Below are 18,255 nucleotides of genomic sequence, written 5' to 3' on the forward strand. Positions count from 1 at the left end.
TGAACAAGATATAAAAAGTTGTTGGCACAAGCCTCATTTGCTTTCACATCCTACTCTTTTGTTTTTAAATTTGGGCTACAGATATGAGAAAAGCAGCCTTCCATTACAGATACATTTAACACTACAATGTAATACCTTTTCAAGTCAAATTGTATTTAGAAAACAATCCTGACTCTTACAGAATGTATATAATTTCTAAAAATTGCGTAGCTTTGTCTTCAATACTACTAACCCTTCTGGTGCAACCCCTGAGCCTTGAATGGTTTCAGGCTCCATGGTTCTCAAAGTAAGAGGCAGCCCTTGCCAAAAAGTGCAAGCATTTAGTTAGAAAATGCCTAAGCTTGTGACATGCACAGTTCAGATTGCTCCATAGTATAATGCAACAAAATAAGCAAAACACCACCCAAAGGAATACAGGTCTCTTCTGACCTTTGATCTGGCTTTCACTTCTAGCAACATATTTAAATCAATAGGCAAATGTGACGGCTGCATCATTAAGCAGAGCCAGGCTCCCATCCACGGACACGCAGCTGCTACTACATATTGTATGGAAGCCTTGCTTAGTAATTCAAGCCACACCTAAAAAAAGGAGAAAAACAACATTCACAGGATTATAAAAAACAACAACAACCCTTCATATTCAAACATCTTACATTACCAATTTCTTTAAGACTTTTCTGTGCTCATAAAATACATCCACAATTTTCACCAACATATTCCAAGGAACAGCATTTCACACTGCATGGTACAAATCAGATTTGACCAATGCTAAAACTGAACGATAGAACATTGCAAGACAGCATCCGCACACAACCACATTTACAAACAGGGCAAGGTAAATTTAAGTTGCAAAAGGGCACATACCTTATGTATTAGTTCCAGAATTTCTTGATTGCTTTCTAAAATACAGAACTGAAATATATGTCTTAGCATGTCTTGCAAAATGGGAGTAAGCCAGGCTGCAGAACTCTAGAAACAGCAAATAAGAAATTATCAAAGCAGATTATTCTAACAAAACAAGCTTATTCTCAAATAAGCATATAAATAGTTTTTATTTTTTTATTTTTAGGACAATAAAGCAATATAGCTACTGTTTTGGTGAGCAAGCAAAAGTAATTCCTTTCTCACTTGAGTGTGCTATACACACAGTATATGTGAGTGGTAGAAGTTTACAAATTAGTTCTCATACAGTTGGAGGGACAACTCTCCCCACTCCCGGCAAGCCATACTGGAAATACAAAAACTCCACATCAATGTATTTTTATCCAATAAAATACTAACCCTTTTGAACCAACTTAAAAAAATAGGGGAGACTTTTAAAAGTGAGGGAAAATGAGAAGATGAACAAAGAAGTAACTGATAGATTAGAAAGGGTACGCCAATGTCCAGAAGACAGCTAGAAGGTAAATAACTCTCACCTGATCCTCTGTAGATAATAGGGTAAACAAAGTTTCTAATGCTGCTTTTCTAACGGATGATATTGTATGATGTAGGAATGGCCACACTCGTGGTACGAGAACTGTGAGTGATTGCTGAATACTGAGGTAAGTGTGGAAGGAAAAAGAAGAAGATCACATTGTAATTCATATTCGTTTGTATTCATATAAATTTATAAAGCAAAATCAGTGCTGCTGTGTAGGTATGCTGACAAGTAGAATTCATTCTATATATTATTAAGACAAGGTATTTTGAAAACAGTGTATTTTTACATAAAAATTCAAATTGTGAAAAGAATTAAATTACCTGCATTTTCGGACCTGAGAATACATCAAAAGGGATGAAAGAAGGGTCATAATGCTATTTGTGGAAGCTGTTAGATCGTCTAGTTCCAGGAGTGCATCCCAAAGTACATTAAGAATAAAGGGAACCTAGATTATAGACACAGAGATGAAAAATACATGAGGTGAAGAGAGTTTCATAAAACATGGATTCCTAAGACTTGGTTTTTCCTTCAGAAGGGTAACAAAACATTTAAGTGTTGGTGTGCTCTACTTACATTCTGTGGCTGAAGATGCACAAGGCTTTCCACAACTGGTACTAAAGATGCTGCAGCAACAGCTCTAACGTCATCATCCAAGTCTTGCAGACCTTCAGTTATGGCAGGCAATACTTTAGGCAATAAAGTATCAATTAAGTCCTGCAAAAGCAAGAATCCTTAAGCTGAAGATCAACGGTCAAAGCAAATTCTAAGCCTGTAGGCAGGATGACTGTTCCTTTTCAAGCACACATAGACTATTTGCACTTTAGGTAATTTAGCATCATTCTGCCTAACAGAATACTCAAGTAAGCTGAGTGTCTATCAGTCTGAAATGGAGTCACTCAAAATATAAGGTAATAGTTTCAACATACACACAATATTCTCTAGGTACACAGAAGTATGCAAGTCACAAGAACACTAAGAAAGCAAAACAAAACAGAACAGAACAGGGTGACAAATACCTGCAAACTCCCAGGAACAACAGAATTCTGATGGAAATTTGAGCTCAACAAGGAGAGACCAAGGGGCCAAAGCTCAGGCAGACTGTGTGAGTCTATGAATACTATCTACGGTTGGGACATAGTATGTTAGGGTGACAGCTGGATAAAAAGAAAAAGAGGGGAGGGAGTGTTGGCCTGCTGGAGTTCCTAACATCCTATAGTAAGTATCTGGGAGATGTGCATGTGGGAAACAATAAAGGAACATTTTTCTGCCCACCTCTCAAAGTGGGGCACCTTTCAATTTCTGTCTTAAGGGGTGAAGTATACACCAACACTATGCTGCAAGTTCCATTATTATTATTATTATTATTATTATTATTATTATTAACAATGAAGGAAGCATTGCCTAGTCTTATCATCAAAGAACACATTTCTAAGCCAAAACAAACCCCATCCTCCTGGTGGGTACTGATCAGGGCAGGAAAGGCCCACAAAACCGCTCAGTAGAGATATTCACATACACATTGCACATGTTGGCACAATGCCACTTTATACAGCAGCCAAGACTTTGAAATCAAAGAAGAAACAATAGCACCTTGAAGATTTAAAACCAATTACCTGACGCACTGCCAAAGCATACTTTATCCCCAGCAGGCCACCATGTCTCACTTCCCACTGCTCCTGTGCCAGTAATTTTAGCAAGATAGCCACAGTTTTATGAACTCCACTCTCGTTCATGTACTTCAGCACTACGCCCAAAGTCTGAGCACAAGTCTCTCGTACTGGAGCCACAACCTAAGGTTTAAAGGGAAATAAACACACCCAGCGTAATAAAACAAAGGCATCAGAAAATTGAGCCCCATATGCAAATTAAGGCGTCAAAGATTGATACTTACTTCATCTGAAACAAAATCACCAAATCTGTCTAATGCAAACACACAAAGAAGCCTGATAGCCAAGTCTTCCAGCCAGTCTTGGTGTTGTTGAGTCATCTGTTTAGAAAAAAGGTAAATTTTGAAAAGGTGAAATATTCAAGATTGTTACTTACATTTTTAGTCACTTCCTGACAAAAAGTTAACTAAAAGTGACTTACTATATAGTTCCAACATTAAAACTAAATATAAAAACCAGAACACAATAAAAATTTAAAACAAACAAAAGGCAGGTCTAATATAACCCACCCTACAAAAAAAAGGCAAGGAAAGAGCCAAGATAAACCCAAAACTCTCAAAATGAAGGTCCAAAAGCTAGCATATTAAAAAAACAAAAACATTTTTGCCTGGTGCCAAAAAGTAGATAATGATGGTGCCAGGAAATGACAGTGCTTTCTGTAGCAACCTCTCTCAACACTTCATTATTTTTATGACAAAAGAACAGCTGAGAACTCTGCACTACAGCTGAATGTACAAATGCTCACAATGAATTATCTAGGTTTGCATATTGATCTTACCTCTTCTATAGTGCTGTCTCCTATTTTACCCCCACTTTTTCCATGAGCTTTAAGTACCTCTCTTAGTCCAACACCTGCACCGTGCCGGATCTAAACACAAAACAGATTAAGTTTCTAGCAGTTTAAGAAGAGGTTTCACAACACAAGATTTATTTACATACATGCAGGTCTCACTATCCAAACAATGCATTCTCAGGAAATCATTTCTTGACAATTTCCATTGATTCCTATGGGAAAATTTCTAATGTGTTCCCAACTACAGAATTGAGATCCCAAAATGATGAAACAATTTATGAAAACCCTCTGAAATCTTGCAAAAGACAAACCAGGAAGGAAAAAATGCTCTCTTTATTTGTTCAGTCTCCCCCATTTCCTCCCCCTCTCAGATGGTTCTGGAAAACACCTCCCAAAAAGTAAGCCTTGTTAAACTGCTTATTTGCTTACGGTACTACACACAGGTCTGGCTGTTTGGATAACTGAATTGATGGTGTGTATAATGAGGTAGGGTACTAATAACTCATGTTTGGGCAAGTGAATTTTTGTGTAACGAGCATTCAGATAGTGGGACCTGCCTGCATTCAAAGCACACAGACCTTGATATGCCATGGTCCATTTCACCCTGAAGGGAATTGTAGAGCTTGAGGGGGCAAAGGTCCCCCCATCTCTGTACTAAAGCCTACACAATTGTCCCACTGTATTCAATGCATGAAAAGGGCATCAGTGGTCTTGAATGTCAAGTTACCTTAAAATGGTTAGAACTGCACAGAATGAATAGAACTGAACTGATGTTATGGTCTGAACTATCCGTTAGTGTCAATACAAATAACTTATCAATTGAAAACAAATAATTAGAAAAACTGCCCCAAACTCAATCTTGAAAGTGTCTATTCTTTTCAACCCAATATAACTGAAGACAGCAAGATTATTATTATTTACCTCCCATGATGGGTTAAAGAGATCATTGCACACTTCTTCACAAAAACTCTCCAGAGGCCATTCGTTGGTCTAAAAGAGAGACATAAATAATACGGACTATTACCACTGTCACCAACTGAATCACTGGACAAAGTTATTGAGGTTGGATTTTGCTGTCAATTCATATTTTTATGAGGGTATACGCTACCTCTTCTGGCATATTCTCTACCAAAAGTCTGGAGTCAGTTGCAGGTTGACTGATGATAACATTAGCAATTTTTCTTCTCTTTTCATCAGGCTCACCATCAGTGCTATCATTGCTAGAAAGAACAATGAAATGTTTAAGTACCCAATTGCTTGACAGAATAGTTACTTGTCACATAAGTTACTGTACTCACTATTAGCATTTAAAGATTGACAATTTTAAATGAAAGTGTCTAAGACCCCTAACAGAGCAACTATTGGAAAATTTGGGCATGCAGGTGCAAATATAATATTGAATGGGAATGCTTCCAAATCAGAAACTTACAGTATTATATTTGAAAATATAAGAAAAAAGATTGGCTTTGATTTATCACTAGATTCCTTGGTATTATTTTACTACATGAAATAAAAAATTCCATTATCAACTTGTAGGCAGCTGCTAGCATAGCTATAAATCAGACAGAAACAAAGGGATACATCCTCTTTAATGCAAAGGATGCAGGACATGCACAATTAATGTAAGTTAGATGGAAAACAGTCTTATCTATATCTAACCAACCAATCTTGCAATGGAATGGAATGGAATGGAATGACAAGGTTCAAGATATACACATGGCACTGGGAGTACTGAAAAGGAACTAATAAGACAACTTGTTGCACTGTAGAATACTCTTTCAGGATTTCAGCTAGGCAACTTTCCCAGGATACTCCATTCCTCCACCCGTCATATCAGCATTCTGTGGCTATTAAGAATGTTCTGCCATCTTAGAGCTGTTTTTAGGGTTTTTGTATTCGCGCAAACCTTAGGGTTTCCTCAAGCTTGTAGATACCTTCCTTGTACACACAGAAAGTGCTGTTTTGGCCTCATGATCAATGGCATTCACTCCAGAAATTGAGAAATAGAGGGAGGGTGTTTTAGTATGTCTATACTGATGTACTTTTGTAAATCAATCTTCCAAGCTTGGTGCCCTCTTGATTGTTTTGGACTACAACTTCTATTATCCATGAAAATTGCTCTTTCTGGCTGGGGCTGATGGGAACTCTAGCCGAAAACATCTGGAAGGCATCAGGGTTGAAGAAGGCTGTTTTAAAGTATTTTATTATAATGGCAAAGGTAAAGGGACCCCTGACCATTAGGTCCAGTTGTGGATGATTCTGGGGTTGCGGTGCTCATCTTGCTTTATTGGCCAAGGGAGCCAGCGTACAGCTTCCGGGTCATGTGGCCAGCATGACTAAGCCGCTTCTGGCGAACCAGAGCAGCGCACGGAAACACCGTTTACCTTCCCACCGGAGCGGTACCTATTTAGCTACTTGCACTTTGACGTGCTTTCAAACTGCTGGGTTGGCAGGAGAAAGGACCGAGCAATGGGAGCTCACCCCGTCGTGGGGATCTGAACCGCTGACCTTCTGATCGGCAAGCCCTAGGCTCTGTGGTTTAGACCACAGCGCCACCCGTGTCCTATTATAATGGTAAGTAAGTTCAAATTGATACAGTACCTCTTCTCATTGGTTTCTACTGCATCTCTTGACTTCTGCTTCGCAAACAACTTGGCCATTCTTTTAGCCTTATTTTTCTGCCTGCTACTCATACCAGCTCGAAATTCTGAATCAATCAACTCAGCAGCTTGAAGAGTCTGGAAAGATACAAAGGTTCAATGGCTACTCTGGCTTAGATCCAGATAAACATGATTTGAGTTCCACTCACACAAAATGTCTCCTTTCTGTAGCCTCTTGTACCCAGCATCACCTCTGGGTAGCAAGGGATTCTTTGAGGAGTGCAACACGAGGCATGTATGGCTGAAGTGGTAACAACTGGAAATTCAGGACCACTTTGGGTAAGTAAAAGTAGCTTCTATCTGAAATTTAAAGGAGGACAGACCTCCCCCCTCACCTAAAACTTTCAATATCATCCTCCATCAATGATTTTTACAGTATGTTACAATAAATTACTTTATGATATATTTTCCTAAAGTTGAAGTTATGACATAGTATTTGAAACTTAATTCTTTACAATGTCATATGAGTCTTTGCAGTCAAACAGTCTAAAATTTTACCTACAGGTTGTTTGTGAACAAAAAATGATGAAGTAGGAGTGTAGTCCAAATCCTCATCATTGAACAGGTCTTCTGTGTTCATTCCAATGGCAGTCCCCATATCAAGGCCAAGCTTCTTCTGGAGCAGCTTCCTCTGTCGTGCTATTCTCTCTTTGGGATCAACTTCACCTTAAAAAGTAAAACAGTCTTTAATCTCATGCTTATCCTTTACTAACATGAAAGCACTAAGCACATTTTAAATCTAGAAGCAGAACCTTTACTGAAGAATAACTTCTATTTCTCCGCTTCTTTCAATATATACTCTTCACTGCCACACTTTGTGTCTGAAGTATATGTCATCTTGACTAGTATAGAAAGTTTGGTTTTGACATAAAAATGCACATTTATATATTAATATGCTATTTAAAATATTTAATTTTTGCTATTGCCATCTGCAACATGGTGTAAGAGGTAAATTTCTGCCTCTTTACTAGTGCTGCTATATAGACATTTTCAACACTTCAGATTGTTTTTATAGGTATGGCTTATAAACTAAAAACACATGAGCAATAATTCCGGGACCAAACTGAGAAACAGTGCAAGAGCCTTAAGAATATAGGTAGATCTCCAATTTTAGACATTTCAGATCTTAATATGGCTTGGTTGGGTATCACCCACACCCCACAATGATACTGTGTGAATTCTTTCATGGACTTAGCTTCCAAATGTGGAAGGAGTGATACAATTCGCATCTAACACTAAGCCAAAGCAAATGTGTGCATTTCCAGAGTGAATTGTTATTGCTGCTCTCCTCCATTAGTCCTGCTGCAGGTGGGCTACCCATGGCTTGGCTTAGTATTATATGAACTAACCCAGGCTTATGGTTTGTCATGAGCTCAGGTTTGGCTGTAGTGCAAAGCCAAACCATTGTTTACCCTCTAGTACCATGGCAACAGCAGGTCCGAGAGGAACACAGTGGGTGTGATCTTCTCTCCATCTGTTTGCTTGTTCATGCTAAGACATGCTTTGGTTTAGCATTACATCTGAACTGCACCATTGTATCTAATGTAGTTAAATAAACAGATTCTATTTCATAAATCTGATATATCAGTTGTAAAACCTGAGTAGACATATTTAATCACAAAAATGCAGAGACTATAAAATGTTTTTAATGATTTGAGATAACGAAAGGTGACACAATGAAAACAATGTAGCTGAAGTATGTGGCACAGTTAATGTATTAAAGGATCAAGTACCAGATGTGTCATCTTGAACCTCGAATTCTGCACCAGCAGACCCAAGAAGAGAAGCACCATGCTTTAGAAGTCGGCAGATATCAAATCGGTCAAAACGCAACCGATCAGAGGCGGAGGATTCTTCCACTGGACTTTCGCAGCCATGTTCTAGGTAAAGGTTAACAAAAAAACTTAGAATGAGATTAGTGAAGTAACTGGTTCAAAAATTTACAACTGCCATTCAGTGTCGTTTCACTAACGGGTCTAAGCAAAGTGAAGGAATAGGTAACAGCCACATAAAGTACTTCATAGTAGAGAGGGGGAAATTGTGTTCCATTATGGCTTTTTTGTTGTTGTTAATAACCAAACATACAATGTTGCAAAGCAGGTTTAGAAAGATGGCTGCAAACAAAGTTTAACAAAAATATACTTATATAATGATAATTTATTATTTATACCCCGCCCATCTGGCTGGGTTTCCCCAGCCCACTTCACAGTAATACTTTTAGTTCTCTTGGGATCACCTTGCTTTGGTCGTGGAGTTGGGTTCCATTCTGGTACATTTTTCACTATTGCTTCCACAGCTTGTCCAGCTGCAATGCGGGTATCCCAGTTTGTACTCCTTAAGTGTATCAATACCTTTAAGAAGTTCAAAAATGCATTCATTATGCTCTTTGTTTCCAAACAGATGAAATTAAATTCAGCAGCCACCAAATATTCTGCACAACACTTATAAAAGAGCTTATAAAATATGACTGATTAAAAGCTAGTCATTGAAATAGGTGATCAAACGCAGATCACCATTATCTTTACATCCCAATAGCCTATCTAGTTTACTTCTGTTACATACCACTTGATTTTTTAAACAAAATTATTAGTAGTTTATAAATGCCCCCCCCACTTTTTGATATATACATGTTAAGCAATGGTCTGGTTCAACTAGCTTTTTAAAAAAAATATGGACACTTTTGACATAATTCTCTTTTCTTCCAGAAAGTCATAGGGTTGCTACTTAGACAGAACACTAGATTAACAAATTTAAGGATTTAATAGCTATTTTTACTCTAAAATAGCTCAACAGCATGAGGCTCTCGGCATCTCAGCTCTTCCTGAAACCATTTGTTTCTACAGAGGATATTCAGTAAGAACTTAAGAATCTGCTGGATCAGCCAGTGGCCCATTTAGTCTAGTATCCTGTTGTTACAGTGGCCAACTAGACCCATCTAAGTCCAAAAGCAGGAACAGAGTACAATAGCACTCTAGCCACTTGTGATTATCAGAAACTGACAATGTTAAGTCACTTCCTTAACCTATCACAGGACAAAAGCAAGGGTGGCACAGAGGCTGGACAGCCCATTTACAAAAAGTCTGCAATATGTCCAGCTTACTTTTGTTATTTTTATAAAAATGCCATGGAGGAAAGCAATGGTTGTGTTCCACAAAAAATTAGACAGTAAATTCTGTGGATTTTCAGTAATGATCTTCCCTAATAAAGTGTTTTACAACTAGTATCATAACAAACAGCCCCTATGCAGAGAGGCTTTATCAATTAAAGCCACAATCAGACACCCAAACACTTGGGAATAAGCTACATTACTAAAAATTTATTCACAGCAGACATATACAGGATTGCCCTGTAAATACAGAATTCTAACATAGACTTATATGCTATCTAAAGGGTTCTATTAAATAAGTTAACAAAATACACCATTAAATGTATTTCGGTATTATTCAACTGATTCTAACTTAAGGCCTTCCACCATCACCAGGTATTTAAGGTTACAAAAATTCACATTTGGCTCATTTTGATGACAAGGAATACCTCCAACCATAAGAGGCTAATGGAGAGCGGTGCTACTGCAGAACAGGCTTTCCAGCACTGATGTTGTTGCCATACACCAGTATGGGGGAGTGCAGGGTGGCAGCAAGGTCAGGAAGGTGTTGGTGTACTGGCAGAATCAATCCAGCAGTCCCAGAGGTGAACCTGAGCAACTTCTGCCCCCTCATCCTGGTACACAGCAGCTGAGGGGTTACAAAGTCCATGGTAGTGCCCATCCCCCTGCACTGCCTAATCCTGGCTCCAACATTATCAAATATTCAACAAAATGCTTACTTTAGCTAAGAGATTATGTAGTTCATGTGGATGAAGTTTCACAACCTCCCCAAGTTGTTGTGCAGCTGCTTTCCTTGTGACTGGTGTTGTGCCAGTGTCCAGTAAGATAAAGAGACGATCAAGCCTAGCATGGATGACAAAATGAAAATAAATATTTAAAAAATGTATCTGCAAATTTTGAGGCAACCTATGTTCTAAAGATCACATGACTAGATAGCTAATTACAGTGCACTGCACTGACTATATTAAAAAAGGAGTTTAAATACCATGGGACTAGACCAGGGGTAGTCAACCTTTTTATACCTACCTCCCACTAATGCATCTTTCTTGATGGTAAAATTTCCTTACCGCCTGTCGTGATTCTCATTCCTACAACCGCCCACCAGTGCTGCAGTAACATGTGCCATAGAAACCCCTACCACCCACCTGGAATCCTGAAACAACCACTAGTGGGCGGTAGGGACCAGGTTGACAACTCCTGGACTAGACTAACAATTCGGATTCAGTCACATTTCTGTCACAGTGAAATGTAACCATACAGACATCCAGATCTTTAACATCAGGTTGACTTCAAACAAGGTATGCTGTCTCTGAACATTTTTACTCATTGTCCTTGACAGTGTGAACTGAAATAACTGCACAAAGAACTTCACAATCTGCCCAAAGCAAACTACCCAGTATACTACTTTGTAAAGCAAGTTGTGGTTACCAGGTTTGTTGCATCTTCTCTCTGCCTCTATTTGTTGGCTGATTCTCACTTCTTTTTTACTATATAGTAAACTTACTTTATAGTCATTTTTAGCATAGCACTTATGCTATATGGCTGCTTGAGCAGATGTTGGCTTAGTGATGGACTACTTAACTTAAAATACTTATAACTAAGTACAGCCTGCAACATATGCACATTTAACGTGTGTGTTCAGTTTTACATGCTAGGCAACTTTTTTAAAAGTGTGGGGTAGGATGCGTCTGTGAAAAAAGACCTTTGCAATCCCTCCCACCATTCCATCAAATGTGTTTTGACTATACACAATTTTGGTTTGAGGCATGATGCCCAGAATGTAAACTCCACGTAAATTGTGGGCTTACTGTAGTACATAGATAAGGAATCCAAGTAAGTATTACTTGTAAGTCTACATTTGAATGTCATTTTCTAGTTTAATTTTCTAGAATGCCTCTTTAAGAATTCTGCCATAGGGGTCTTGAAAATGGATAAATCCTATAAGCATGCTGTTAAGCAAATGTACACATATGATCCAGCCAGCTTGGGGCTTCTTTATTTGATGATGATCTTGTAAGACAAACTTTCACCTTTGACTGTTTATGGAATATAATGTTTCTAGTCACCCTGACCTGCAAGGGTAAAACTAAAAGCATTACTGCAGCACGTTTTGTATCCCACCCCACATTATTTCATTTGTTAGATGCCTACTACAAAAAATGTCACAGCACCTTAACATTTAAAAATACAAAGGCTGAAAATAATCGTAGACATAATTATAAAGCCAACAGAAAGAAACTCCACTCCCTCCAACTTTATATAAAATCACAATTACTAAGACTTTAGCTAGCTGAAACACCAATAATGACAAAGACATCAACAATCAAATGCCTAAGAGAAAAGGAAAGTCTTTGCCAAAAATATGAATGTAGGCAATAAGGTGAGTTTCACTAGGGAAAGTATTCCACAAAAGGGAGGGAAACCACTGAAAAGCCTCTTCCTTGTTGCTACTCTCCAAGTTTCTGCTGGCGGGGATACTCAGATGAGGGTCTCTTAACAATTATCTCAGATCCATGTAGGCCCATGTCAGAAGAAACATTCTGCCATGTATAGGAGTCCTCACTGTGCAACAATTACAGGAATAGAGATTGAGAACTCCTATCCATACTGTAGACATATGCAATACACAAATCAACCTGTATTTCTGCAACTAGAAAGTGCTGCAACCTTCATGAGAAGATCACACAAGGCCTTTGCTTTCTTATGAATTGTTGTCTCCATCAGGTGAGTTGTGAACTAGTTTTGAGATACCAGAAGCAAGTGCACTGCATCTGATGTCCCTTTGAGTTGCCCCATCGCTTGTGGATGACCTTTTCATCTATTCCTCAAATGCTTGTCACACTGCTACCAAACAGTACAATCCTATGCATGTCTATTCAGAAGTGTCTGGGAATATAAGCCCCACTGAATTCAATACTAATTACTTCTGAATAGACATGCACAGGACTGTAATGTAAAGTGCTATAGTTTCGATGCTGCAATCTTCCTTTTAGTGGAACTAAGTGCTGCTAAACAAAATGGGCATTCTGAGTAAACGTGTGTAGGACTAATCTAGCCAACCAGATGCCTATGGGAAGCCCACAAGAGGAACTCTTGAGTGCAACAAAGCTCTCCCCTCCTGTGGTTTCCAGCAACTGGTGTTCAGAAGAAGCATGCAGCCTCTGACAGAGGAGGTAGAACACATCTATCAGGATTAGTAGCCACTGTCCGAGCACAATTCAAAGTGTTGGTGCTGACCTTTAAAGCCCTAAACGGCCTCGGTCCTGTATACCTGAAGGAGTGTCTCCACCCGCATCGTTCAGCCCGGACACTGAGATCCAGCGCCGAAGGCCTTCTGGCAGTTCCCTCATTGCGAGAAGTAAGGTTACAGGGAACCAAGCAGAGGGCCTTCTTGGTAGTGGCACCTGCCCTGTGGAACGCCCTCCCAGCAGATGTCAAGGCAATAAACAATTATTTTACTTTTAAAAGACAACTGAAGGCAGCCCTCTTTAGCGAAGTTTTTCATGTCTGATGCTGTATTGTTTTCACTATTCAGTTGGAAGCCGCCCACAGTGGCTGGGGAAACCCATCCAGATGGGCGGGGTATAATTAAATTAATTATTATTATTATTATTATTATTATTACTACCTCCACGGCAGTCCTGAATCTTCCAACAGTGAGCTTTAACTGATATCCCTGAGTTCTAGTGTAACTTGAGAGGAAGAAAAAATTTTCTCTATCCAGTCCTTCTATACAATGCTTAATTTAACAGACTTCAATCACGCCACACTTACTTGACTTTTCTCCAAACTAAGAAGCTCCAAATGCTTGCAACCTTTCTTCCACCCCCTGGATAATTTTGTTGCCCTTTTCTGAAACTTTTCCAACTCTACAATATCATTATTGAAATGAAGTGACCAGAACTGTAAATTGGTTTCACCATACGTTTGTATAACAGCATGATTGTATTTTATTTTCAGTTCCTTTCTTAATAGTCCCCAGCATGGAATTTGCCTTTTTCACAGCTGCCTCACACTGGGTCAATGCATTCATCAAGCTATACATTATGATCCCAAGATCTCATTCCTGGTCAGTCACTGCCAGTTCAGACCCTGTGAGTGCATATGTGAAAATAATGTTTTTCTGCTTCAACGTGCAATCCCATTTTGTTTTAATCACCCTGAACTATTAAGTATCATCAGCAAACTTTGCTGCCTCACTGCTCACCTCATTTATGAAGAAATCAATAAGAACAGGTCCCAATACCAATCGTTGGAAAACTCCACTTTATACAGCCCTCCATCGGAGAAAGATTGTCCCATTTATTGCTATTCTTCTGTTACTTAACCAGTTCTTCCTGATTTTAAATGGCTACTGTTTATATTTCAATTTTAAATGGTACTGTTCATATTTCAATTTCCCCAAAATTGGTTATTTCAGGGGGGAAACTTGGAAAAATGTTTTTCCTTATGGCTTAAAAATTATAGAAATTGTTACATCTCTATGCGTGATACATCAATGAAATTACAGGATCTTCCATTAATACCAATTCCATCACAGACTTGATAACTATCTATCCTACCTCCCGCTCCCATATCCTGCCTCCCACTCCCATCCACTATCACTATCACTTCACACACAAGGCATTTGGGCACAGTCAGTTTCAGGGTGTCCTTGAGCAAGAGGAAGCAGGACACAGAATGGGAAACAAGAACCAAGACAATGATCTTTGTTCCAGGCATGGGAAGAATAGATACAAATCAGTGGATTTGGGCTCCCGCAATACCAAGTCCTACTTGAAGCAGAGTTCAAGAACACACTGCTATTCATAATTAACATATTTTTGACCCTTGGTTTTCTCAATATGGCTCCTAGTGGAACAGAATGAATATGTCAATAGTGAAACCATTTTAAATACTTTCACCAAGAAATCCAGATAATCTACTAATTTGGAAAATTAAATAATAAAGTTAAGCAAAATTCTAGTGAAATACTGTTACTATGTATAGAATAGACTAGAACAAAAACCCACCTATACCACAAAAAGGCACAGTGAGTGCTTTCTTTGAAGTCTACCCATTCTAGACCACTGTTAACAAAACAATGTTTGCAATTAATGAGTTTGTTGACAACCACCAGTCAAAGTATTTTCTAGATAACTACAAGAAAAAATAAAACTATTTAACACACATATAAGAACCAGTATTTCTTGCTAAATCACAAACCATTTTAGTTGTCTCTTGCATTTTTGCTCCATTTTAAAATCTTAGTATTTCCTTTTACAGTAACACTGTTCCCTCCATCTAAAAGCCTAACAAAAGTAACACAAGACCTTTTTAAAAACTCCCAACGAAGTCTCTGAATATTTTCATTAGACCAAGTGACAGTGTGGACCTGTCATTTTAAGAACAACTAGGTACAAGCCACACAGAGGCTCACCATTTCGATTTTTTTTGCCAGGTGTCAGAATGGTTTTAATTGGCCTTACATGGGGATGTAATTAAATTAATCCAATGGTTCAATTTCAAGCTACAATGATAATTGCTGAAGGGGGTCTCGTATGCTGCTGTTATTGGGGCACCATGTTTGGCTACTCAGCAACTGCTGGCAGTAGTTTCTGTGCTGGAAACTTATGTTTCTCTCTGCATAGTATGTAAAATTTGTGCTTTATGCAACACTTGCAGAGATGAGTTGAAGAATTTGTATCAAGATGTGGCTACTTTGTGATTTCATGCTACAATTGCAGCTTTTTTAAAAATAGCATCTTCATGTACAGTATGAGGTACATATGAGCCATCATTTAGACAGGGGGAAACTCTTTAATGCCTGTAATTACTAACAGAAAGAGATGGAAAATCCACCAACAAGGTCCATAGACAACTGCTAGATTTTTTTGTTTGGCAAAGATGTCAATTTTATTCATCACTTTCTATTTTTGTATCACTTTGACCACAAGGTTCCCTACTTCATGGTTTCCTGTCTTCTTTGGATGTTTAATTGCTCAAACTCCTACACCACTTTCCCAGACCTATTGTTGTTTACAAAACTGTAGGTGCTTCATAACTAAGCCAATAAAAATCTTATATAGCTTCATTTTTTCTCTCATTTTCTAACAGCACAAGATAGTAGTTTATGTCTTATAAACCTTAGGGCAAAAGACGCAGAACAATCAATTCAACCTTTCAAATGAGAAGGGACTGTTTTTCTTTAGCTGCTAGTGAGCATTAATGTTTGTATAAAACATGTACAACCACTTCAGTAAATCGTGGCTTTAAAACTGGGAATCCATGGACTTCCTAATGTCGTTGGACTACAACTCCCATCAGACCAAGCCAGTATGGCTAATTGTCAGGGACGATGGGAGTTGCAGTTCAGCAATATCTGGAGGCCCAAAGGCTCCCCATGCCTGCTTTAAAATGTTAAGAATATCATAATTAACTCAGACCTATCATCTTCTAATTTGCAAATGACCTTTACTGGCAGGTTACAGAAAGTAGGGAAAACAAACAAACTGCCTTGACTTCAGATGACTATTTGGGCCCACTATTTCGTACTTCAATTGTGTCTTGGCCAAGCTATGGCCTTTCTTAGAGCAATTTAATTAGACCTCAGTGATCCATGTTCCAATAACCTCCCATACAGATTACTGCAATGTGCTCTATGTGGGGCTGCTCTTTAAAACAATCTGGAAGGTGCAGCTGGTGCAGAATGTGGGAGTTCAGCTGCTAGAGTATTGTACATCACTCCCAATTTTGAAAGCACTGTACCGAATGCCAGTGAAAGCACAGTACCAGGCCTAATTCAGGATGCCGGTACTAGTGTACAAAGCCCTTTATGACTTGAGACACAAGTATCTGAAAAAGTACTTTTCTCTATATGTCCTGCGTCACAATGTATATAACCAGGGGGTGAGACCTTTCTCATAGTGAAACCACCATGGATGGCAAGCAGGATGGGAATGCAAGAGAGGGTTTTCCCTGTGGTGGCACCCTGCCTCTAGAACTCTCTCCTGGGAGAGATCTGGTAGACATTCATTTGCCAAACTGAGGTGGAATTTGAAGAAGTTTGTGTTTGTGGAAGGGAATACAGATAGCTAGACATTGGAATTTCACAACAATTACTGCATATTATTTTGTTTATGCTGATATTACCCTGGGGACCCTTTGGGGGGAAGGGCAAGATCTAAGTGTAACGAATATTTTATTATTTATTAGATTTATATACCGCCCTTCATCACAAGATCTCAGGATGGTTCACAGGAAAAAATCAAATATAAATTAGCAGTAGACATTTGAAATATCCAGTGACTTTTGTCAACTTGCTACTAAAGATCCTTTCAACCATCCCCCCACTTACCACTGGCTAAGTTGGCTGGGGATGATAAGGACTGTAGTCCAACAGCAGAGCTAGAATGCTGAGGAGCTGCTCTGTGATAAAACAATGAGCTCAAGGTGATTGGTGGACATTTGGTGATTTTCTATTGTTTTCTATTGTATTTTTACTGTACCCTTTGGTATTAATATTCAGCTCACAGCTTGAGGTGGCCCTTGAGCCAAAACATGGTGTATAATTAAACTACAACTTAATAATGTGATATCTGGGGGCCTAAGGTTGAAAAACACTCCTTTAAATGAAGCTGCTTCTCCGTGCAAAACATATGCTCTACTAGAGAGCTATGTGAAAAGGATCTAGGAGTCTAGCAGAACACAAGCTTAACATTAGTGTGATGAAGCAGTAAAAAAAGCTAATGCTATTCTAGGCTGCATCAACAGAAGTATAGTGTCCAGATCGAGGGAAGTAACAGTACCATTCTATTCTGCTTTGGTCAGACCCTACCTAGAGTACTGTGTCCAGTTCCAGGCACCACAATTTAAGAAGGATATTGACAAGCTGGGATGCTTGCAGAGGAGGGTGACTAAGAGGATCAAGGTTCTGCAAGCCAAGCTTTAAGAGGAACAGTTGAGGGAGTTGGGTATGTTGAGCCTGGAAAAAAGACAAGAGATATGATAGCCATCTTCAAAGATCTGAGCAGCTGCCACATGCAAGATGGAACAAGCTTGTTTTCTGATGCTCCAGAAGCTAGGACCTGAACCAATGGATTCAATTTACAAGAAAGGAAATTCCACCTAGGAAGAACTTTCTGACTGTAAAAGCTGTTCAACAGTGGTTGATTGCCCATCTCTTGGTGATTCTTTAGTTGCAATTGCTACATTGCTGGGGGTTGGACTAGGTTACTCTTGTGGTCCCTTCCAACTCTCCAGTTACATGATTCTATAAAGCATCTTTAAAAGCAGAGACATCACCTTGCTGGCAAAGGTCCGTATAGTTAAAGCCATGGTTTTCCCAGTAGTGATGTATGGAAGTGAGAGCTGGACCATAAAGAAGGCTGATCGCCTAAGAATTGATGCTTTTGAATTATGGTGCTGGAGGAGCCTCTTGAGAGTCCCATGGACTGCAAGATGATCAAACCTATCCATTCTTAAGGAAATCAGCCCTGAGTGCTCACTAGAAGGACAGATCCTGAAGTTGAGGCTCCAATACTTTGGCCACCTCATGAGAAGAGAAGACTCCCTGGAAAATACCCTGATGCTGGGAAAGATTGAGGGCAGGGCACAAGGAGAAGGGG

The 18,255-nt window shown here is 39.0% G+C and overlaps 1 protein-coding gene across 1 annotated transcript in view; it reads right to left on the bottom strand.

Moving 5' to 3' along the window:
- The window catches only part of BTAF1 (B-TFIID TATA-box binding protein associated factor 1), a 41,560-nt gene that overhangs the window by 21,397 nt on the left and 1,908 nt on the right, over positions 1 to 18,255 (bottom strand). Inside the window, exons 2-16 of the mRNA XM_079978621.1 lie at positions 10,369 to 10,492; positions 8,780 to 8,894; positions 8,277 to 8,423; positions 7,046 to 7,209; positions 6,485 to 6,621; positions 4,992 to 5,103; positions 4,805 to 4,873; positions 3,869 to 3,958; positions 3,315 to 3,410; positions 3,037 to 3,213; positions 1,997 to 2,137; positions 1,744 to 1,868; positions 1,419 to 1,539; positions 865 to 969; positions 430 to 579 (exon numbers count right to left, since the gene is read on the bottom strand). Coding sequence (XP_079834747.1) covers positions 430 to 579; positions 865 to 969; positions 1,419 to 1,539; positions 1,744 to 1,868; positions 1,997 to 2,137; positions 3,037 to 3,213; positions 3,315 to 3,410; positions 3,869 to 3,958; positions 4,805 to 4,873; positions 4,992 to 5,103; positions 6,485 to 6,621; positions 7,046 to 7,209; positions 8,277 to 8,423; positions 8,780 to 8,894; positions 10,369 to 10,492 — 1,873 coding nt within the window. The remainder of the gene's footprint in view (positions 1 to 429; positions 580 to 864; positions 970 to 1,418; positions 1,540 to 1,743; positions 1,869 to 1,996; positions 2,138 to 3,036; positions 3,214 to 3,314; positions 3,411 to 3,868; positions 3,959 to 4,804; positions 4,874 to 4,991; positions 5,104 to 6,484; positions 6,622 to 7,045; positions 7,210 to 8,276; positions 8,424 to 8,779; positions 8,895 to 10,368; positions 10,493 to 18,255) is intronic.

The sequence above is a fragment of the Podarcis cretensis genome (assembly GCF_951804945.1).
Source record: "Podarcis cretensis genome assembly, chromosome: 5".
Taxonomy (NCBI): Eukaryota; Metazoa; Chordata; class Lepidosauria; order Squamata; family Lacertidae; genus Podarcis; species Podarcis cretensis.